The sequence below is a fragment of the Hyperolius riggenbachi genome, unplaced genomic scaffold (assembly GCF_040937935.1).
Source record: "Hyperolius riggenbachi isolate aHypRig1 unplaced genomic scaffold, aHypRig1.pri scaffold_145, whole genome shotgun sequence".
Taxonomy (NCBI): Eukaryota; Metazoa; Chordata; class Amphibia; order Anura; family Hyperoliidae; genus Hyperolius; species Hyperolius riggenbachi.
This window is the reverse complement of record NW_027152359.1, coordinates 417,845-440,768: the sequence shown is the minus strand read 5'-3', so window position 1 is coordinate 440,768 and position 22,924 is coordinate 417,845. Positions and strand designations below refer to the sequence as shown.

Sequence of the window (22,924 nt, the reverse complement as noted above, 5' to 3'; positions counted from 1 at the left end):
CCTAGGTACGACCGAGGCGCAGAGGCGAGCTTGGCGGCTCTTACCATCCTCTCCGATTCTCCCCAGTGTCTGGTAAGGTTCCTTCTGGTCCTTTAGCTTTACATGTCACTACAAGAATGGGGTTCAGTGGAGATGGCCAATGAAATGCTATTTTTTTCCCATTTGCATGCAAATTTAATACAATTGATATGCCATTTGAAACTGAGCCACTTTCTGCAAAATTAGATGGTCCCAGTTTAAAACTGTATACAATTTGCCTTAAATTATCATTGAATTTGCATCAACTCAGAATTATTACCATCTTGTTGGCCATTCGCTAGTGAGCGCGGTACATCAGAAATGTGGAAGTACACTCACTGGCTTAGGGCCTGTTCAGACTATGCGCGTTCCTAGACGTTTTCAGGGAACGCGTACTGGTACCAAAAACGCATAGAAACGGCTCCTATTGCTTTTGAATGGGCTAGTTCACATGTATGCGTATGAGACGCATACGTTTCTCATCCGCATTGCTGCACGCAGTTCTGTGCGATACGCATAGAAACGGACGCAATGAAAGTCTATGGACGCGTATCAAAAACGCGTACTATTGCGTTTTTAGCGTCCGTTTTCCTCTGCGGTTCCCATAATTCTTTTTTTTTCCCCTGGGTCACGTGTTTGAGCAAAACGCAATAGAAAACGCATTCAAACGCAAGAAAAACGCATGCGTTTTTCAACTTGCGTTTCTTTGAATTTATACGCGTTCTACAAACGCAGCAAGTATGAACAGGCCCTAGACTGGGACTGCATGCCTCACTGTGTGAAAAGGTCCCTTAACCTCCCTGGCGGTACGCAGTTTCAGATGCTGCGTCCGCAGGAGGATTTTTTTAAAATAAAATTTCATTTAAATGGTTAAGCTAGCACTTCGCTAGCTAAATATGCCCCCCAAGTCCTCCGGCACCTTTCTGATCCCCCCGATCGCTGACGGTAATATTTACCCGTCCACAATCCCGCGAGAGCCGCAGCTTCACTGTTTAGCTTCAGTTGTCACTATGGTGACTATCGCACATGACGTCATGCGCAGTCCCGATCCTCCCCATAGCGAAGCCTGGAGCTGATTGTGAGGCTGCGCCATCGCGGGATCCCTGGGGGGTACGTATACCGGAGGTGATCAGGGGATCCGAATTGGATATCCGGCCTCAGTATCCGGCCGGATTCAGATATCCGGAAGAAGATAGAAAACCGGAAGTGACCTGAGAATAGCTTAAAATGCTTCCAAAAGTCTCTTTAAATGGCAAAAACCCCTTTCGGAGGTCTCTCTCTCTCTTCTCTCTCTCTCTCTCTCTCTCTCTCTCTCTCTCTCTCTCTCTCTCTCTCTCTCTCTCTCTCTCTCTCTCTCTCTCTCTCTCTCTCCTCTCTCTCTCTCTCTCTCTCTCTCTCTCTCTCTCTCTCTCAGTCTCTCTCTCGGCCTGGATGTCTTCGAAAGGGATTTTTGCCATTGAAGGTGATTTTGGCTTCTGCTCGGGTTTCTTAACTAACTATCCGCCCGGATTTCGGATTTCAGATGGGAAATCCAAGTTTGCTCAGATAGTCTATTTGGATTTTAAAATTCTAAAATGCGCTAATCGCAATCAGAAAGTCTCCCTCAGAAATCTCAAGAGTGTACAGTGATTTTACTGTGTTAAGTGCTGTAAAATCTCCATAGCAAAACGATAGCACAAATCGCTAGCATTTTGCGTTTGCAAGTGAGAACGGGCCCTTATACATTACTAGAGGCTACGGAAGAATAAATCGGGGTCAGGCAGAGAGAGAGAGAACACTCATACGGCACTCTTTGCTTTGAAGTTTGGGGAATTGATGAAAAACATTTGTAATAACAGCAGGCTGCTAGATCCCATTCTGGCCACATGGAAAGATGGAATTTATATCAGAGCAAAGTTCTTGGTGCAGGTGGCTACACCGTATAAACACCAACTCCCTAAACATTCAACAAGACTTTGCGGTCAGATACGACTCCGGGGAAAGCTGAAAACGTTTGCCACCTAACAGACGATCATTTTTAATAAATTCAAACCAGTTGTGTTTCAACTCCTGGGTTCTCCAAATCAGGCCCCTAGCAGTGTGCCAAAATAAACCCTCCCCCAGACCACCTCTTACAGGTGCGCCCAGCTCCGCTCCTATGTTTGTGTAACAGTGGGCTGCAGGAGCAGATTCTGCAGAGTCAGAGAGGAAAAACATTGAGAAGTCTTTGATACGTTACACGAGACAAGTGCCTGACTCAGCTGTAGCTCTGCTGCTCAGAGGCCGAGTCAACCCAAAACCGAATAAGGCAAATTCTGACAGCAGTGTCAATCATAAGTATTCATTCTAGAAATTAACTTTTCAGGTTGAAAAATCCTGTGCGTAGTGGTGCTTGCTGCAGCTGTGCACCTCTCCATATAGGCTTAAACTGGGACTAAACTCAGAACTTCCTCTCTGCTCATAATAGATTAGCCACAGCATGATAACCTTTATGAAAAAAGAAATCTTCATTACAATTTATGGGAATCCTAAATAAAATCAAGTTTACTTGGGTTCACTGCTGCAGAAAGCACTGAAAGAGTTAAGCCCCAGTGTTTACTGTATAGAGGGAGCTGCCTTCCTTGGCAGAGCTCTCCTGCAGTCTTTTCCAGTTACCATGGCTGAATTTTAGGCAAGGCCGCAAAGGCCATGGCCTAGGGCACGAGGAAACAGCAATTAGCCTGCTGAACATTCATCCTTCTTCACTAAGGCCCAGTGCACACCAAAACCGCTAGCAGATCCTCAAAACGCAAGAGGTTTTTGGAGCAGATTTCAGAGCGATTCTAGGCATGTTTAGAGGCGTTTTCTAAACATGCCTAGCGTTTTTGGGAGCGTTTTTGTGTAGCAAATTACAAATATTGTTACAGTAAAAGCTGTTACTGAACAGCTAATGTAACAAAAACGCCAGGAAAACCGCTCTGATCTAGCGTTTTCCAGAGCGGTTTGAGCTTTTCCTATACTTTACATTGAGGCAGAAACGCTTCTGCAAACCGCAAAAGTGCTGCAGGACTCACGTGTGCGGTTTGCTAAAAAACGCAAACCGCCGTTGTGCACCAGCCCATTGAAATACATTAGCCAAGCGTTTTGCACCAGGCCAGAGTTTGCGCAAAGCAGTTGGCGGCTACCAACAACGGGATCTGGCACTCAGGGGATGAAGGGGCAACAAATGGACACTTGCAGTGATCTCTGAGCTGGCCGTAACTCACCAAATGTGCCACCACTTGCCAAGGAGCTTACAATCTAATCCCTGCTATCATGTCACTAACTGTCCTCAGAGGAGCCTACAATCTAATCTATGCCATATTGGGGGGGGGGGGGGGGGGGAGGGGAGGAGTGTAGGAAGCTGTCGGTCCGGGGGCAGCTGGTGACAGTGGGCCCTGGGTGGTAAAAAGTACAAATCCGACCCTGCTTATTACACACTTTGATCTTGCTAAAAAAAAAAAAAAACCCACAGAACACAGAGAAGCGATATCAACTATATGTGGAATAAATACTTTACATTGTGCGCTGTGCAAAAGTTTGGGTCTGCTTTAAGTCCTCTAGAGTCTGCTATTTCCTGTTATTTTAGGGTGACCAGAAGGGGTCAGCTAAAAAGGAGGACAGAGACCGTCAGAAAGGAGAACAGATACTGTATGACCAAATAACTCCAACTCCATGGTTACCATCAGAGCAGGACCATTCACCAGGCAACCTAGGCAAGTGCCAGGGGTCTAAAGAGTGTCAAGAGGCCCACCTGCTTCCTTCTTTGACCTCTCTCCATTTCAGCTTACCAAAGGTACCACAAAGGGGTGGTAAATCTAACCAACTTGCCTAGGGTCCCATTACATCTTAATCCATCTCTGGTTAGTACCAATGCCATACGTGACAGTTTATTTTTGTCCTGCCTCAAAACATGGACATTTTGGGCCATATCCTATTCAAGGTGATAAGTAGCTTGCAGATGCGAGCTACTTATCACCTTGCCATCACGCGAGGATTACCGGCAAATCCTATTGCCCATATCCTTCGCGCGATGGCCAATCGTTAGGGAGCATTACTAAGGCGAAAGCCTGAGCGATGCTCCCTTTTACCGAGCGATGTGGAGTGAGGTTTACCCTGTGGTGCTGTCCATCAGCACCACGGCCTCACTCCCCACACATGCGCACTCGCCTGCCTAACATCCGCCGCCATCTTCCGCCGCTGCATCTGGGGGTCTCCTTTAACCACCTTAGCGGTATGGACGAGCTCAGCTCGTCCATCACCGCCGGTGGCTGCCGCTCAGGCCCTGCTGGGCCGATTTGCTCGCTGTAAAAAGCAGCACACGCAGCCGGCACTTTGCCAGCCGCGTGTGCTGCCCGATCGCCGCTGCAGCGCGGCGATCCGCCGCGTGCAGCGGCGATCCGCCGCGTGCAGCGGCGATCCGCCGCGTGCAGCGGCGAAAGAGGGTCCCCCCAGCCGCCCGAGCCCTGCGCAGCCGGAACAAACAGTTCCGGCCAGCGCTGAGGGCTGGATCGGAGGCGGCTGACGTCAGGACGTCGGCTGACGTCCATGACGTCACTCCGCTCGTCGTCATGGCGACGAGCAAAACGAAACAAGGAAGGCCGCTCATTGCGGCCTTCCTTGTTACTGCGGATCGCCGGAGGCGATCAGAAATATGGGTTAGGAGCGCCCTCTAGTGGGCTTTCATGCAGCCAACTTTCAGTTGGCTGCATGAAATCGTTTTTTTTTTATTAAAAAAAAACCCTCCCGCAGCTGCCCTGGCGATCTTAATAGAACGCCAGGGTGGTTAATAAGGAGACCCCCAGAGCTCCCCGTCGGGTCGCCGCACAGTTTAGAAGCCCCTGCGCAGCTCTGCAAAGGTTCCCCGTCATACGTACCGCCGCCAATCACCCGCCGCCTCTCGCCGCAAAATCCGTCGTGTAATTACAGTGTATCTAACACTGTAATTACTGTGCGCATAGAAGGAGCCCGGGCAAAGCATCTTTGAATCTACAGCCGGGCTCCCCATTGGTCGGCTGTCTGAACCAATAAAATGGCTCAGACAGAGGGCCAATGGGGAGCCCGGCTGCAGATTCAAAGATGCTTTGCCCGGGCTCCTTCTATGCGCACAGTAATTACAGTGTTAGATACACTGTAATTACATGACGGATTTTGTGGCGAGAGGTGGCGGGTGATCGGCGGCGGTACGTATGACGGGGAACCTTTGCAGAGCTACGCAGGGGCTTCTAAACTGTGCGGCGACCCGACGGGGAGCTCTGGGGGTCTCCTTATTAAAGGAGACCCCCAGATGCTGCGGTGACGACGTGCGTTAGCTAGTTTAGACCTTCTTTTTGCAGGTCTAAGCTAACGCTCATGTCTGCCGGGAAGCATCGCTTCCCGGAGACATGATAAGGATAATTGGATTCCGTGGTAAGAACTCGCTGGGCGATTATATAGCCCAAGCGAGTTCTTTTCCGCCGGGGGGGTCTAAAGTTTAATTAGATTAGGCGATGCCCCCATCGCCTAAGTTAAGAATTCGCCAGTGCTTAGCGCTGGCGAGTTCAGCAATAGAATATGGCCCTTTGTCTTGTGACAATCAGAAAACTTGCAACTTCTGTTTTAGACATTTCTGTTTCTTTTTCATTTGACATTTTACAAAAAGTATTGGTTAGTTGCTCTGTCGGATGGAACTAGAATATAAACAGTGTTGCCACGCTCCCACTTCTTAAAGTCAATGTTACCCGACCTATAAAAACAAAAGTCAGACACTCACCTAAGGAGAGGGAAGGCTCTTAGTACTAATGAGACTTCCCCCTCCTCTCCCGGTCCCACTCAGGGTCCCCCGTAGCAGTATTCAACCAGTTCGGTCAAATATTGCCACTTCCGCCGCCGAAGGGAGGTTTCGGAAGTCTTCAGGAGCACTTGGGCTCCCAAAGACGGGCCGCTCCATACTGCGCATGCGCGAGCGCCCTCTATGATGCACTCGCGCATGCGCAGTATGGAGCCGTCTGTCGTCGGGAGGACTCGGCTCCCGAAGACTTCCGAAGTCCCCCGCGGCGAGGGATTTTAACGGAGGATCCTGAAGGCACCGGGCGAGGAGAGAGAAGTCTCATTAGGACTCAGAGCCTTCCCTCTCCTTAGGTGAGTATCTGACTTTTGTTTTTATATGTCGGGTAACACTGGCTTTAAAGAGACTTTGTAACATTAAAAAGATCCCCTGGGGGGTACTCACCTCGGGTGGGGGAAGCCTCCGGATCCTAATGAGGCTTCCCACGCCGTCCTCTGTCCCACGGGGGTCTCGCCGCAGCCCTCCGAACAGCCGGCGACTGTGCCGACTGTCAGTTCAATATTTACCTTTGCTGGCTCCAGCGGGGGCGCTGTGGCGGCTTTCCGTTCCGAACTACACGGAAATATCCGATCTGACGGCGATCGGGTATTTCCGTGTAGTTCGGAGCCGACAGCCGTCAGAGCGCCTGCGCAGGAGCCAGGAAGGTAAATATTGACGTCACCGCTGCACGGACTCCACAGAGGGCTGCAGCGAGACCCCTGACGGATGGAGGACGGCGTGGGAAGCCTCATTAGGATCCGGAGGCTTCCCCCACCCGAGGTGAGTACCCCCCAGGGGATCTTTTCATGTTACAGTTCCTCTTTAAGGTTACAAATATTGATAACCTGGTAACGGAAGCCGAAGTCTGCTCAATCTCAGTATATCTCATATGTATCTCATAACTCATATGTATATCACATATGTAATAAAGTAAAATGCAGTCAACTCTGTTTCTGATTCTGTGAAAGGAGGACATTTTAATAAACGTTTGGAATGCCTGGAGGACAGAGGAAACCATGCTAAAAAAGAGGACACTTTTGGAGGATGGTCACCCTACTGTTATTGAGATTTCCTGAGATTTGTTCTTAAAGTGTACCAGAGTTTGTGAGTTCCTCGCCGTCCTCCCGCAGTCTGCCGTTCAGCTGCGATCAGCCCCGGTAACAGGCTCAGTCACGTCAGTCGTGGCCTTCTGCGCATGTGCGGACCTCCCGCTCATTCAACAGACTTCAAAAGTTTGCATTTTGCACATACAAATCGCAAGTGCGTTTTGTATGCATTTCTGATATGCGTTTCATGCAAATTTTTTGGAATGTGGCCAGTTTAAAAACACATTTTCGATGTCCTCTCTGGCTCATCACTAGGAAGTCAACAGGAAGTGGAAATACATCATCAAACTTGTTTTTTATACAAAAATGCATTAAAAATGCAATAAAACGCTATACCTCTGCTTCACCATTGGCACACATTAGGTGCGTTTTAGATGCGTTTTGGAGAGGGGCGTAACAATAAGGAGTGCAGAGGTAGCAACCGCATCGGGGCCCTTGGGCCAGAGGGGCCCCGAAGGGCTCTCCCTCAACTACAGTATTAGCTCTCTATTGGTCCTGTGCTGATAATAATCACGTCTATAGATACTTTGAATAGTGGTAATCATTAGCAAGCTGCTCCCCATCCCCTTCTTGCACCTCTGACACTGTAGTTGCCTTTGGCAGGTTTTGGTGCGCCGTATCAATTGTTATGTACAGAGTGCTTGGGGGCCCCATTGTAAAACTTGCATTGGGGCCCTTAGCTCCTTAGATACGCCACTGTTTTTTAAAAAATATGCAGCAAGTTCTGCATTTCATAAAAGCACATTGCAGAATGCAAACAAATGCATTTTTGCATGCGGTCCATTGATTTACATTATGTGCAGTAACGCTAGCGTGTTACGCAATGCTAGCATTTCCGCCTAGTGTGTTCCTACCCTGAATCTCCAACAATAGCAGAAAATGACTTGGTATCAGGCACTCAGGACACTGGACTTTGCCAGGATGTTTCCGCTAATTGTTCAGAAAGGATCTACCTACATTACTCAGCCCACTGATAATCGGCAGACGTATGTAGTTTTTAATTGGTGAACGGCTGCGCTTCCAAGAATGATATTCCTTTTGACACATTCCTTTAAAATCTGACTATTCTTAGGCAGCTAGTCAAGTTTTTGCAGTAGTTACATGAAATCCTAATTATGACAAGAAACATATGAATGAAAAGCAGAATTATGATGTGGCACAACTTATTCTGTGCGGCCTGCCAGTCTCTGGCTGTCCACATGGCCTGGAAGGGAAAGTGGTAGCACCACAAATCTGCTTCTGTTTATGAATTCAGCACTTGCCAATATTTGTCCGTAGGGTCCACAAATCAAACTGCTCTTTGCAGTCATATATACTTCTTTTGACACTGTCAACCTCTAAACTGACAGCAAAGCAAACTGCGGGGCCAGCCAGCCAATGGAAACTGAATTAGGGAAAGCAAATAGCACAATGGTCCTAATTTACTGTGTCAGATACTCGGAAAGCGTGAGTGATGATGCAAACTTGGGTTATATTAATGAAAATTATCACCAAGAATTGAACTTTATCACAATCAGTAGCTGATACACCCTTTCCCACGAGAAATCTATTCCTTTTTTTAAACGGATCATCAGGGGGCTCTGTATGGCTGATTTTGTGGTAAAACCCCTCCCACAGTGTGATGTCAGCACTGAGGTCCTGACATCACACTGTGGGAGCCTTGTTGCATTGTGGGAAATAACAGCTGTTTACAACTGCCAAAAAAGCAAGCAGCATCTCCTTCCAGTGACATCACCTGCCAGCAGTAAAGATGCCACCATTTGATAAATGTCAGAATGTAAATCAGGGAGAGGAAACTTTTTTACAGTGAGCAAACACTAACTAAATCATTTATACATAATTATTGTAAAAATTAAGCACTTTTTTATTAAATTATTTTCACTGTGCCTCTTTAATGTGAACCCAAGGTGAAAAAGTACTTACCTAACAAGAGGGAAGCGCCTGGCTCATATAGAGGCTTCCCGTGTCCTCCTCGCCCTACCGTTGCTTGCCAGGACACTCCAGAAGATCGGGGGCCAAGCTAAGATCGGGATAGTGTGGCCAAGCTGCACCCACACTAGCATGCAGAGATGGATTAAGATGTTTTGGGGCCCTAGGCAAGGTAGTAGATTTGAGGACATCTTGTGGTCTTTTTGGTAAGCTGAATTGAGAGAGGTCAGTGAAGGTGGCTGGTGGGCCCCTTGACCCCCACTAGGCCCTAGGCACCTGCTTAGGTTGCCCGGTGGATGATCCTGCTCTGCTAGAATGGCCACGGCTGCGCACTGGCTCAGAGCTTACTGTGCAGTAGCAGCCATGCTCACGCAGGGGTAGTACGGCCTCGGTCACGCTTGAAGAGGTGTGCAGTCCCGATCAGATTTCTGACAAGCCATTGTCAGAAATCTTTGGGGTCCGCGAGTGGCACTGGGGGCACAAAAGATCCCATGGGATGCCTTTACAGGGTCCAGAGGCTTCCCTCTTCTTATTTAAAGAGAGTCTGAAGCGTAAAAAAATGGCACTTTTTACACTGAACTTCCTCTTCAGCATTAATGCCAGAGCTGAAACACTGCATCCCCGCGGCACAGCAAGGATTTTACTGACCCAAAATCCCAGGGCAAAAATCCACGACCTTCCAGGTCATGGATTTTGCTGCCCGGGGGAGGCAGAGCTTTGTGCTGTAGCTCTTTCCATTCTCCACAGATCTCCGCCTCTCCCCGCCTCTCTCAGTGAAAGACTGAGAGGGGCAGGGAGAGGCGGAGATCGCGGAGATTGACGTGAGTAGAGGCAGAGCTACTGCCCAAAGCTCTGCCTCTACTCAGGAGCCCCAAATCTTGCCATGGGGCTTTCGGGATGATTAAGACCTTGTTGTGCTGCAGGAATGTGGTGTTTCAGCTATGGCATTATTGCTGAAGAGGACTGCAAGGTAGAAAGAGCTATTTTTTTTACGCTTCAGACTCTCTTTAAGCATTTCCTGTTTGACCTGAGCTTTTGCTCAGGTAAACTTTAAATTAGGAGGTGAGCATTAGAAACTATTGCTGAAGTCATGTTGGACCATTAGTAAAAATTCAGTTCAGAATGTCCTAGAGCTACATAAAAAGACACATGAAGTGAGAGGGGTATGGGGGCTGCCATTTTTATTTTCTTTTAAACAATACCAGTAGCCTGCCAGCCCTGCTGAACAAGCATCCAGTCAGACTTCAGTCAGAGCACTGGATCTTCATGCTTGTTCAGGGTCTATGGCTAAAATTATTAGAAACAGAGGTGGGGGTTGCCAGTGCCACCTAATAGTGGGACATGATAACACAGGCCAGGTTTTCTGGATATCTCAAAGCATAACTCTACTCAGACACATAATCGGTTTGTCCCCTTAAGTAAAAAAAAATAAAAAAAATCCTCCTACACAGACTTGAATCTTCTGCAACTTGGTTCCATGCTAGTCCATAGAGGTAAATAACAGTAATAACATCTCCTGTGCACAAAGAAGCTAGAAGGTAGACAAGAAGGTGGAGTTCATAATAGTAGGGTGTGGGGCACTGGCCGGCTATGGCTGTGGTGTTTGAAGTCCCACTCTAACTAGCAGAAACCCCACCTCCAGTTTTCCTGCTAGCTGCTTTGTGTAGACAGGAAATGGGTGTTAGCTTCTTTAGGTAGACAGGAAATGGCTACACTGAGATTTTACAACTACCAGTGTGGACTGGAGGGGGGACTCTGACACATTGGTCTGGTCTCTTTATCACAGTAAATGTGCCATATGCCCTCAACCATTGGAATTTAGTATTAGCTTCTTCTACTTTTGGAAACGTGGACCTATGCTGTTGCTTACTAACAATATTTTCCTACATATATAGTGGGGATTAATGACAAATTAAAACAAAGAGGACATGTCTTACTGTATTGATAGGTGGTGGTCAGGAAATAAGTATAGGTTTCCCAATCCAACCATAAAAAGAGCCAACTGAGAAGTTGGCATTTAATATCTGTATTTAACTTTTATTTATTGGACTGTGTTGTCTTTATTTAGTTTACATTTACTTTGTGTCTGAAAAAAACTTTTTACTTTTCATTTTTAAACAGAGAATTTGGCGCCATCCTGAAGAAGCACACTGAACATCTTACCACATCGACAATGGCTAGCAAAACGCTGCCAGCTCCAGTGCCAATACACCCATCTCTCCAACTCACCAACTACTCGTTCCTTCAAGCCTTCAATGGGCTCCCTGTGCCTGCAGACCATCTTCCCAATCTCTATGGGTTCAGTGCTCTGCACGCGGTTCATCTTCACCAGTGGACATTGGGATACCCAACTCTGCATTTGCCCAGGTCGTCCTTCACCAAAGTGCCAGGGTCTGCAAACCTGATAGACACCAGGTTCCATATTCCAGGCTTTCCTCTTTTTCCGCATGTCATTCACCCCAAACATGATTCCACAAACTTAGGCACTAAAAGCAAACCTAGGTTTGACTTTGCCAACCTGGCAGTGGCAGCCACCCAAGAGGACCATTGCAAGCTCAGTCAGCTGGATGGTCAGGGGTCTCCAGCATCTATGGGAACGCTCCTTGATGTCACCAAGCTGAATCCTGAGAAGAAACCAACCCGTGGAAGATTACCTTCTAAAACCAAGAAAGAGTTTGTGTGTAAGTTCTGTGGCAGACACTTCACAAAGTCCTACAACCTTCTCATCCACGAGAGGACCCATACGGATGAAAGACCTTATACCTGTGACATTTGCCACAAGGCTTTCCGGAGACAAGACCATCTCAGAGACCACAGGTAATTTACCAACTGCAAATATACTTGTGTAACTTCAACACAAGTATTGACTAAACAATTGGGAATTACTTTAGGATTATTAGCATAGAGTGGTGTCAAAATTGTTAGATCTAAAAACATTTTTTTTTTAAAAATAGTAATTTTATAATTAGAAGCAAGACGTTTTAAATCAGGATGATACCATTTATTGGCTAAGTAAAAATGAATAAAAATAAGCAAGCTTTCGGCCTTGCAGCCTTCGTCGGGCTGGAACTTTATAATTAAAGGGATCCTTAACTGTACTTGAAAAAAGTTTTACCTAACCTGCGGCTTCGCCATTGCCAAGCCCCCTGCAGCCGTCCTGTGCCCTCGCCAGTCCTCTACGATCCTCCGTTCCCCCGCCACTGGTTAGTTTTCTCCTGTCCACGCTTCTCCTTGTATGCATTCCCATCTTTAAGCGAGTCCTGCGTATGTGCAGTTTGAGGTTTGTCTTACTGCATCTGCACAGGACTCGCTTGACGACGGGACTGCGTACAAGGAGACGCATGGATAGGGACCGACTCTCAGTCGTCCCAAAAACAAAACTAGCTCATGGCGGGGGATCGGAGGATTGTAGAGGACCAGTGAGGGCACAGGACGGCTGCAGGGGGCTTGGAGAAGCCCCAGGTAAGTGAAACTTTTTTTTAAGTACAGCTAAGGTTCCCTTTAAGTCTAGAGTTGCTATTGTTCTGTAACTTACCTTAGATCTTAGGGATGGCTGGAAATTGTGATTTCCGAAAATGCCGATTACTGATACCGCGGCATACCGGCAGTAATCCAATTTCCGAAAAAGTATTTTATTTTTACAGAATATTACAAATTCCATAAAAAAAAACATCACTTTACAGTATAGTATACTTTCGCATAGTTATTCTAATTGGCTAAATACTTCCGAATCAGAAGCATCAAACCAATCAGAGAATGAAGAATTGTTCCTCGAAAATCAGATTGCTGCCATAATTATAGAACTATCACAAGAGTCGAATGCTACAGAGTATTTTACAGTCTTCTGATTGGCCTAAAATTTCTGTGTTTTTCTGATTTTGGCGGTAAATGACCGCATTCTTTAATTGTTCCAAAAATACCAAGTATTTCAGATTTCTCATAATTCGAAGAAATAAAAGGAAAATAGGAAATACTCTGGAGTACTGGACCAATCAGAGAATGTGGTGATTTACTGTGAAAATCGGAAACCGTGGACATTTTAGGCCAATCAGAAAACGGGAAAATACTTGGTAGTATTTGAGTCTCGTGATTGGTCTAAAATTACAGCGGCAATCCGATTTTTAAAATTCTACATTCTCCGATTAGTTCAATGCTTTAGAGTTCTGTGACTGGGCTAAAATCACTGAACGGTAATTTGCGATGACTGCTGTGGAAAGCCGACATTTTTTATTCTAACGGAAATTTCCAACCATCCCCATAAGCTTTGCACTGGGGCCCATGTTTTTGTAGCATCGCCACTGATGGTTAAAGGGAATCTAAACTGAGAATGATATGGATTTTTCCTTGTAAAATAATACCAGTTGCCTGACTCTCCTGCTGATCCTGTGTCTCTAATACTTTTAGCCACAGCCCCTCAACAAGCATGCAGATCAGGTGCTCTGACTGAAGCCAGACAGGATTAGCTGCATGCTTGTTTCAGCTGCGTGATTCAGCCACTGCTGCAGCCAAAGAGATCAGCAGGACTGCCAGGCAACTGGTATTGTTCAAAAGGAAACATCCATATGCCTCTCAGTTAAAGGAAACATCCAAGCTAAAAAAACAAAACCAAATCCACTTACCTGTGACTTCCTCCAGCTTCTCGCAGTCGCTCCGTGCCCTCGCCGCAGCTCCGGTGGCTCCCGCTGTCCTTCGCTGCAGAAGTCGACCTTGCCTGGTCGGCTTCCAGGTCGGCTTCTTGTGCGCTCCACAGTGCAGGTCACGTTGTCCAGCCGACATCGTCAGGATTGTACTGCCTGCGCAGTATAATCCTGATGACGTTGGCCGGACCACCTGACCCGTGCGGTGGAGCGCAGAAGAAGCCGACCCAGAACTCGACCTGGTGAGTTTGGCTTCTCCAGCGGGGAAGACCGAGAGCCACCAGAGCTGCGGCGAGGGCGCAGAGCGACTGCGATGAGCTGGAGGAAGCCCCAGGTAAGTGGAGTTTGTTTGTTTTTTTAGCTTGGAACTTCACTTTAAAGGAGTTCTGTGGGGGGTTTCTGAGAAGAAAAACAAGGTAACATAAGACACTTACCTTGGTCTTCTATCAGCCCCCTGCAGCGGTAATGTCCCACGCCGTCCTCCTCCCATCTGCCGTTCTCCGCCGCCAGCCCTGGTCTAGTGCGGCATGGGATCCAACTGCGGCTGCGCTACAGTGGCCGCGCACCTGCTCCTTTCCGCTGGCGTCATCGGAAGCTTACTGCGCAAGCGCAGTACAAGAAAACGCCTATGCAGTAACCCCCAGATGACGCGAGCGGAGGCGCGGCAGCGCGCATTATTCGTCTGTGTGACAGATGAATAATAGCCCGGTGCCGGCTGCGGGGAACGGCGGATGGGATCAGGACGGCGTGGGACATTACCGCTATAGGGGGCTGATAGAATCCCCAGGTAAGTGGCAGTTTTTCTCCTCAGAAACCCCCACAGAACCCCTTCTGCTCCTGCTCATTCCAAGTGATTTCTCCACATTGCCCTCATTCACCTCGTGTCATAGTTGGCAGGAAATGTCTGGCAAGCTGCCTGTGTGAAGGAGCCCTCAGGTGAATCCTGAATCATTAGTTTGAATTACCTTGTTCTTTCTGAGGCATCATTTATAATGAAGTGAAAAAAGAAGCTGCTCTATCGCTATTTCTCAGGCAGTCTGTGGTTTGGAACTGCTGCTGGTTTACCTGAAAACTGGAGCAACGTCTAGTGAGGCCAGAAAGGGTCTGCTCACAGGGACAGTTCCAGGCAAAATGGGGCCCAGGGTGATAATGAAGGTTCCTAAGAAATTAGTACTGTACTGATAATAAACCTCCACAATCCTAGACTTGGGGCCCTTAAAGGACACATCCAAGGTGAATAAAAATAAAAAATCCACTTACCTGGGGCTTCCTCCAGCCCCTGGCAGTCGTTCTGTGCCCTCGCTGCAGCTCTGCTCCCCGCCGGTGGCCCGGGGTCCCCTCCGGTACAGGAGGCCTACTTACGCTCCAACATGCGGCTCACGTTGTCACGCTGGTGTCATCCGGACTGTACTGCGCAGGCAGTAATGTAACCATTGAGGCCTTTATTATTAGTTTTAATGGTATAAAGCATATCTGAACTGAGAGATATGGAGGCTTCCATATTTATTTCCTTTTAAGCAATACCACTTGCCTGGCAGCCCTGCTGATCCTCTGCCTCTAATACTTTTAGCCATAGCCCCTGAACAAGCATGCAGCAGAAGATTAGCCACATGCTTTTTTTCTGGTGTGTGATTCACACACTACTGCAGCCAAATGGATCTGCAGGCCTGCCAGGCAACTAGTATTGTTTTTAGAAGAAAAATGAAATATGGCAGCCTCCACATACTTCTCGGTTCAGGTTCCCTTTAAATATATACATTTATATTGCGCTTTTCTCCTGGCAGACTCAAAGCGCTTGAGCTGCAGCCACTAGGGTGTGCTCAGTAGGCAGTAGCAGTGTTTGGGTGTCTAGCCTAAGGACTCCTTACTGAATAGGTGCTGGCTTACTGAAGCTATTCTGGAGAGGGGGCTACCTAATACTGGGGCACATCGGGTGCATGAAAAAGGGCGCAAGGACATTTGGGCGCCCAATTTAGGTTAGTAAAATCTCTGTACTGATATTCTATGTAAAATATTGGTAAATAATACTACATTGTTTTACCATATTATATTATACTATATTTTACTACAACTTAATCTAACACTATGCTCACAAAGAACCCTCCCTTACCAATGCCTAACCTTAACCGACCCACCCCATGCCTAAACCTTAAAGCAGACCTGAACTCAGAACTTCCTCTTTGCTCTAAAAGATAAGCAGCAGCATAATAACCTTTAAAGAAAAACATTGCCTTGTTACAGCTGCTACAAATCCTGCAATAAATCTGCAGTGTTACTGCTTCCTGCTTTCGTGGCTGCAGACAAAGGTTAACATCCTGTGTTTACAAATTACCATATCTGCTGAAGATTCCTGAGCTGACACAGTTTAGAGATCAAATTACATTGGTGATTAGTCACAGATTAGGGGGGATTAGACAGGTTAAAGTTTCTAAATGCATAGATGGTGCATTTCTCTCTGTTTTCCTTCTGTCCTGTGCAAGAGTTCAGGTCCACTTTAAACCGTCCCACCTAACCTTAACCGACCCCCCATGCCTAACCCTTAAAAACTCCACCCCCTCTGGCCTAACTATGGAGCTATTGGTCTCAGTGCAAGTTTTTCATTGGACCCCCCTAGCACTCTATACGTAACCATTGATGCAGTGCATCAAAACCTGCAAAGGACAACCACAGTGTCAGAGGTGCAAGAAGGGGATGGGGAACAGCTTGTTAATGATTACCACTATTCAAAGTATCTATAGAAGTGATAATTATCAGCACAGGACCAATAGAGAGCTAAAGGGGTGAGGGAGGGCCCCTCTGGCCCAAGGGCCCTGATGCAGTCACAGACAACCTCTGCACCCCCTATTGCTACGCCCCTGCTGCCCTCTATGCCTATCCTTAACCATCCCCCTCCATGCCTAACCCTTAAAGGTATCATGTTGCCCTTTTGAAAGCTAAAACTGCTACTTACCTGGGGCTTCTATCGCCCCCTGCAGCTGGAATGTCCCTTCGCCGTCCTCCTCCGATGCGCCATTCCTCGCAGCCGGCACTGGTGTAATATTTGTCTAACTAGACGAATAGAAGTGCGGCTACACGGCCATGGCCGTCAGCGGGAGCTTACTGCGCAGGCGAAGTACAGGAAAACTTCGTACTGTGCCTGCGCAGTAAGGGAATGGCGCATCGGAAGATGACGGCGCGGGACATTCCAGCTGCATGGGGCCGATAGAAGCCCCAGGTAAGTGGCAGTTTTTGCTTTTTAAAAGGGCAACAGAACACAGGGCTGGCCCTAGACTTTTTGCCTCCTGAGGCAAATTTTGAAAAAAATTGTGCCCCCCCCCCCCTGCAACGCCGGCCACTTACAATACAGTGGGCGGCGTTGCAGGAAGTGACGTCAGTGGAGCGCACGCTGGAACGAGGAAGAGGTGAGTGACCCCCCGCCCGTGCCTCTTACTGTCGGCTGCTTACTCACTATTTAAAGCTGGAAAGGAGCGCAGATCGGGGGACACAGGCGAGGGGGGGGGTCCGACCCCTCTCCCCACCGCTAGGCCCAATACCCCCGTCCTGCCCGCTACCCCTCCAGCTCGGCAGCCGGCTCCCCGCACCCACGGACGGGCGGATGCCGCCCCTAGAAGTTTGCCGCCTCAGGCAAAAGTTTACCCCGCCTCGTGAGCGGGCCGGCCCTGACAGAACCCCTCCTACACACACACATGTACATCTAACCTTAACTGACTCCTGCAGACAATCTGTCACAATTATAATACTGTTAGTCCTCATCCATAGCTACTATTATAAATTGTGGCTGTACAGTGAAATTTAGGTGCCCGTGTCGCTCGATAAATAACCGGCACCCTGAGGGCTGCCTCAATAACCTTTCACTTAGGTTCAAAATAACAATCACTGATATCTCTGATACACTGTTGTCACTGATATCTCTGATACACTGTTGTCACTGATATCTCTGATACACTGTTGTCACTGATATCTCTGATACACTGTTGTCACTGATATCTCTGATACACTGTTGTCACTGATATCTCTGATACACTGTTGTCACTGATATCTCTGATACACTGTTGTCACTGATATCTCTGATACACTGTTGTCACTGATATCTCTGATACACTGTTGTCACTGATATCTCTGATACACTGTTGTCACTGATATCTCTGATACACTGTTGTCACTGATATCTCTGATACACTGTTGTCACTGATATCTCTGATACACTGTTGTCACTGATATCTCTGATACACTGTTGTCACTGATATCTCTGATACACTGTTGTCACTGATATCTCTGATACACTGTTGTCACTGATATCTCTGATACACTGTTGTTCCCAAATGATATCTCTGTAAAGTTGTTATTTATGCTGATGTCTCTCTATTCCCTACTCATGGCATTTTCCAAAACATGTTTTATACAGACGTACGATGGGCATAACCGAGTCCTCTAAGGAGGTTTTATATAGCATATATTGCAATATTTACAATTTTCTCTGATAGAGGATTGACTGCATTTCAGTTTGCAGCCAGTTATAAATTTCCACAATGGACTGCAAAATGCAAACTCAGATTCCACTTTTCTTTTCTTTGCAAGCATGGAATCTATGTTCTCTTTGGAGCACAGAGTGCCCAGAACGTCCCATCTTATTGCAGAAGTAATTAGCTGCTAGTTGTTACTCATTTGTTACTAACTTTCACCACCTGGGCTAATCGAGTGATAACAGCCGCAGGTTTTTTTGACACTCTCATCTCATTTCTGATACAAACACAGGCTGACTGCTTTCATTGTGTAAAATAGGGCCCGTTTCTACTAAGTCCGAATATTCTGCCTATTCAGACAGTAGCTTCCTGTCTGTTTCACATGCTGGTGCAATCCTGGAAGGCATGCAGTAGTTTTTTCATCACTCACATCTGAATCAGGGCCCCCTTCAGGACATCACAGGGGGAATTGCTGTATAGGGCCTAAGTGAATCTGGGGCCCGGTGAACAGTGCCACAAATGGGCCCCAGTTGCAGTCTGTGTCTGTCTGTGAGTCAGTTAGTGATTAAAGTAAACCTGTGACAAATGGGAGAGAAGGATTTTACTTACCTGTCAGCTCCCTCGATACCCTTCCGTTCCAATACTTTGTTCTCCTGTGAAATCGGCACAATCCAGGTGGGTTGCGGGGCATTGCGCATGCACCGTTCCAAGCCACACACCTCCTCCATCCTGCTCCCATAGCTGGGATCCTTCTTCGCAGTTATAGTCCTAATGAACTGAGCATAGGCAGAACCCTCCCAGCCATGGGAGAGTGAAAAGCGCACACACAGACATTAGTGCATTCAGGCCTTCAAAGATTGTGATTTGCCACAAGGGTGCAGAGGGGAGTGAGGGGGGCCCAGTAGATTTGCCCAGTATGGGGCCCAAAAATTTCTGATCTGAATCCCTATAGCCATGCATGGCACAAAGGTAGAGCTAGCGCTTCCATAGAGGCAAAGGGGGCAATTGCCCCAGGGTCCCAGAGCCTGTGGGGCCTTCCCCAAGGTGCCACTCCTCCCCTTCAGCTATGGTGACCTGTGAGAGAGGGTATGCTGTGTGTTTACATTCTAGGAAAAGAAGGAGGTGAGTAATGGGAACCCTAAAAATGCTTTTTATGGAACATATGATGGACATATGGTGGATTGAATCGGGCCTGGCAGCCGGCTCAGAGCCTAGGGGGGATTTGGTTGGAAGGGGGCATTGGGGGGCCTCCCAAGTTACTTTTGCTCCAGAGCCCCATTGCAGCTAGAACCAGCCCTGGCACAAAGGTTACCTAATACTATAGTTCCGCTCTTTGGGCTTGATTCACAAAGCGGTGCTAACCTACTTAGCACGTCTAAAGTCTTTAGACGCGCTAACCAGGGTGCTAAGTAGGTTAGCACCGGATTTCTCAATCAGATCGCGCACTAACTTTGCGCGCATAAAGTTTTACGCAAAGCCCCTTAGGCTTTAATGGGCACTTCGCGCGGTGCGCCTTGCGCTCTGTGCAGTACGCGCGTAAAGTTTTACGCGCATAAAGTTTTGCGCGCGTAAAGTTTTATGCGCGAAAAGCTTGTTTAGACGTGCTAAGGGGGTTTTCACAGGCGTGCTAACAGTTAGCACCGCTTTGTGAATCAAGCCCTTTGTGTGGTAATATAACCAATGCTGTGCACACAGGGCCGGTGCTGCCATTGCGGTAAGGGAAGCAAATGCCCTAGGGCCCCAACCACTCCAGGGCCCCCCACCGCGCCGGACCCCCCAGATGGTCTCCCGCTGACTGCTCCCCTTGGCCCCGTATGTTCCGTAGCTGAGCTGCCTTGTAGTAACTCACCTGTCCTGGCAGCTGCTCCTTTCCCATCTCTGTTTTCAGCCACGCTGCCTGTGTCTCTGTATGCCTGGCAATGGCGCATGTTATTTACACATAACATGCGCCAAATGAAGAAGACGCTGGCAGCAGTCAGAGAGAGACCACCTGGGGTGTGGCAGCGAGAGGACCCAGGGAGCTGATTTTGCTTGGGGGGGAAAGTAGGGGCCCCCAAGTTATTTTTGCCCTGGGGCCCCCATGTTGCTTACACCAAGCCCTGTGTGCACCAAACTCATCAGTGGGCTAATGGGCTGTCTCTCTTTAACTCAGCAAAGGTACTTCAACTCACTCCCACCAAGTCTGAAAAAAAATAAGAGCACCTGTCTGAAAACTGTCAGAGCTTTTGGTCCGTTCTGCTGGCCATCACCCCTATGCATCCCAATAGGGCTGGATTTGGACATTTTACCTCCCAAGGCCCACTGTTACCAACCCTGGTTAAGGCCCACTGTCAACAACCCCACAGCCGCCCCATCTTGTGCACGTGGCGTCCTGTGTGCTCCCCCTTTACCGTTTTTCCCCTGGTCCAGTGCTTTTGTCTTGTGCTCCTCCCATCCTTTCTACTTCCCTGGTCCTGTGCTTCCCTCATTCTGTACTGTGCTTTTTTTTTGTGCTCTTTACCTGTGTGGCAGTAGAACTGCCTTAGTGCTCCAGCTCTCTGCCCGGCCTTTTCTTCCTGGTGCCCTAGGCTATGGCCTTTGTGGCCTTGCCTCAAAGCCAGTGCTGCGCAATATGTTGCCACTTTATAAATAAATAAATCTCCCAAAGGATTGAGTTTCACCTTGGCTTCACCGCCACAGACCTGCAGGGGAGCCATGGTGACCTGCAACTTGGCCACACCCCTTTCTAGAAGGCATGGTGGCTGTCAATGGGAGGAAGCAAGTTCTAAGCAGCAGAACAGCCCAAGTCAAATGACAAACTGATATGTTTTTTTATACATACAGTATAATCTATTGTGGAGACTGAAGAAGCTGAAGATAATGAAACTGTTTTAGCTGCAGAAGTGCTCTAATTGAATGATTACAGTAACCATGCGGTCCTGACATCACACAGTGGGAGCCTCATTGCATTGTGGGAAATAACAGCTGTTTCCAAGTGCCAAGCAACCAGTATCTCCCTCTGTGCATATGTGTATTTATTAAAAAAAACAATCTTTTAGCCTATCTTGCATTGTTATGGGGTGTGGTTAAAGATAACGGCAGTTGGTGCTGTCTTTTTTTTTTATGTCTGCCAGTAGTAAAGATGATGACCTGCAGGCTGATTGTTTATCAAACAATATGAACAAATTACATGCGAATATCAATCATTTCTTGATTTTTCTTCTATTTTTGTAACTTCTCACTTTGTAATGTATTGATTTATATTCCCCTATTCCCTAAGGTTCCTATTTAATTTGTTTTGTCTTGTGTCCCCTTACAGGTACATCCACTCGAAAGAGAAACCCTTCAAGTGTCAGGAGTGTGGCAAAGGTTTTTGTCAGTCTCGGACTTTGGCAGTTCACAAAACTCTCCACACGCAAGTCAAAGAACTGAAACCTTCCAAAATCAAATGCTGAACTGAGTAACACTTAAAAAAAAAAACTTAAAACAGACTATGCTACGAAACAGTACAAACTATTTAAATCTACTATTATCACACGCGAAAAAGTGCAAGGGGGGCTTGCAGCGACGGCCCCTTCTCCGTGTATTCCAAGAGACTTTGGACTGAAATCGCTTTGCTCGGAAATTTAATTTAAACCAGAAAGAACAAAATGATGGCACTCACAGACTCTATGCCATGAGGGGGTGCTCAGTGCTCACATCATGCTTTGAAACCGCACCGCCTGTCGTACTGCGACTCTATCGCTCTCGTATATAGCAGGGTTGGCATGCATACTCCAGCAGTGGGGAGGGGGGGAAATCAATTACATAATAAATTAAAAGGAATTGCTATTAATGTAACAGGCTCAAGTTTTTGTTTTTTTCTTTTTCGTTCACAAACCAAAAGCAAATATTCCGAAGTCAAGATGTGTATTAAGGGGTACGTACACAGTGCTGCACTTCCTGTCAGGGCTTGTGATCAGTTTGAACCAATAAACACATTTCCTCTTGTAATTAGTGTACACACCTCTGTCAGGTGTGTGCAAATGCACCTTAAACATGCCCTCAGCAGCACATGGAAATATGCTTGTGTGGTGTTTGACAACTGCATTATGGGAAGTTGACTTAGCTAATCTGTGTTTCCTGTTATCTCAGCCATGTGGCACAACAGGAGGGGGGGTGCATAAAAATACATACAAATGCATTATAAAGAAAATGTACATTTGAATGTGTTTATATGCTTAAAGTGGATCCGAGATAAACTTTTACTTATTGCATAACTGTGTTCCTTTCATATAGTTTATAGGGCATTCCGCAAACCAAATAATTTTTTACATTTTGTTTTAATACTCTAATGCCCTATAAACTAAACAAGCCTCGCCCACAGCTCCTTTTGTGCCTTGGCACTGTAGCAAGGGCTTATGGGAGCTCAGTCTGGGCAGAAGGAGGAAGAGGTTACTAGCCATTGATTTCAGAGGCAGAGGGCAGGAGGGAGGAGGAGAGGGGACTGAATTTACACACAGGCAAGCTGATAGCATCTCAAGCCCTCAGCCGGTGACAATGTGACAAACAGAACATGGCTGCTGTCATTGTATCACAGGAATAAATAATCATAAACTTTTGAAGCTGTTTGCAGCTAGATATGCTGTGCAAACTATCTAAACTTTAGATAAGATATATAGGCAAGTTACTTGTTATAGTTAGTTTTTCATCTCGGACCCTCTTTTAAAAAAATCCCTGTTATGGGTTTCATATAAATGGAAAATGTCACAGCCTGGTGCCCGTAATTTTGTCTCGCTTTATCATTTGTCACTAGTGATGCGCACAAATTGCGCATAATCACAATTTCTCAATCTCAATGCAAAACTGTAATGCACAATTTCAAAGAAATTAATTGATTTTATTTTAATCAGGAAACCTATTTTCCCAATTTTGCGTAATTTTTGATAATTTTGTGCTGACTTTAGTAGTTAAAGTGTACCTGAACTCAGAACGTCCTCTCTGCTCTAA

General features: G+C 47.0%; 1 protein-coding gene across 2 annotated transcripts; it reads left to right on the top strand.

The window, feature by feature from the left end:
* LOC137543661 (protein odd-skipped-related 1) lies at positions 1-21,775 on the top strand. Of its 2 annotated transcripts, none has more exons than XM_068264787.1 (3): positions 1-72; positions 10,978-11,673; positions 21,255-21,775. In XM_068264787.1, exons 2-3 carry the CDS (start codon positions 11,030-11,032, stop codon positions 21,388-21,390), a joined length of 780 nt encoding a protein of 259 aa, XP_068120888.1. In that variant the 5' UTR covers positions 1-72; positions 10,978-11,029; the 3' UTR covers positions 21,391-21,775. The 2 variants fall into 2 exon arrangements, with proteins under 2 accessions (XP_068120888.1, XP_068120889.1); XM_068264788.1 differs by lacking the exon at positions 1-72 and adding an exon at positions 3,669-3,878.
* Positions 21,776-22,924: the final 1,149 nt, after the last annotated feature.

What these genes read in the sequence shown, in the direction of transcription:
- LOC137543661 (XM_068264787.1), top strand. Translation starts at nt 11,030, where the DNA reads ATGGCTAGCAAAACGCTGCCAGCTCCAGTGCCAATACACCCATCTCTC. An exon ending in GACCATCTCAGAGACCACAG is followed by an intron (nt 11,674 to 21,254) that starts GTAATTTACCAA and finishes GTCCCCTTACAG; the next exon opens with GTACATCCACTCGAAAGAGA.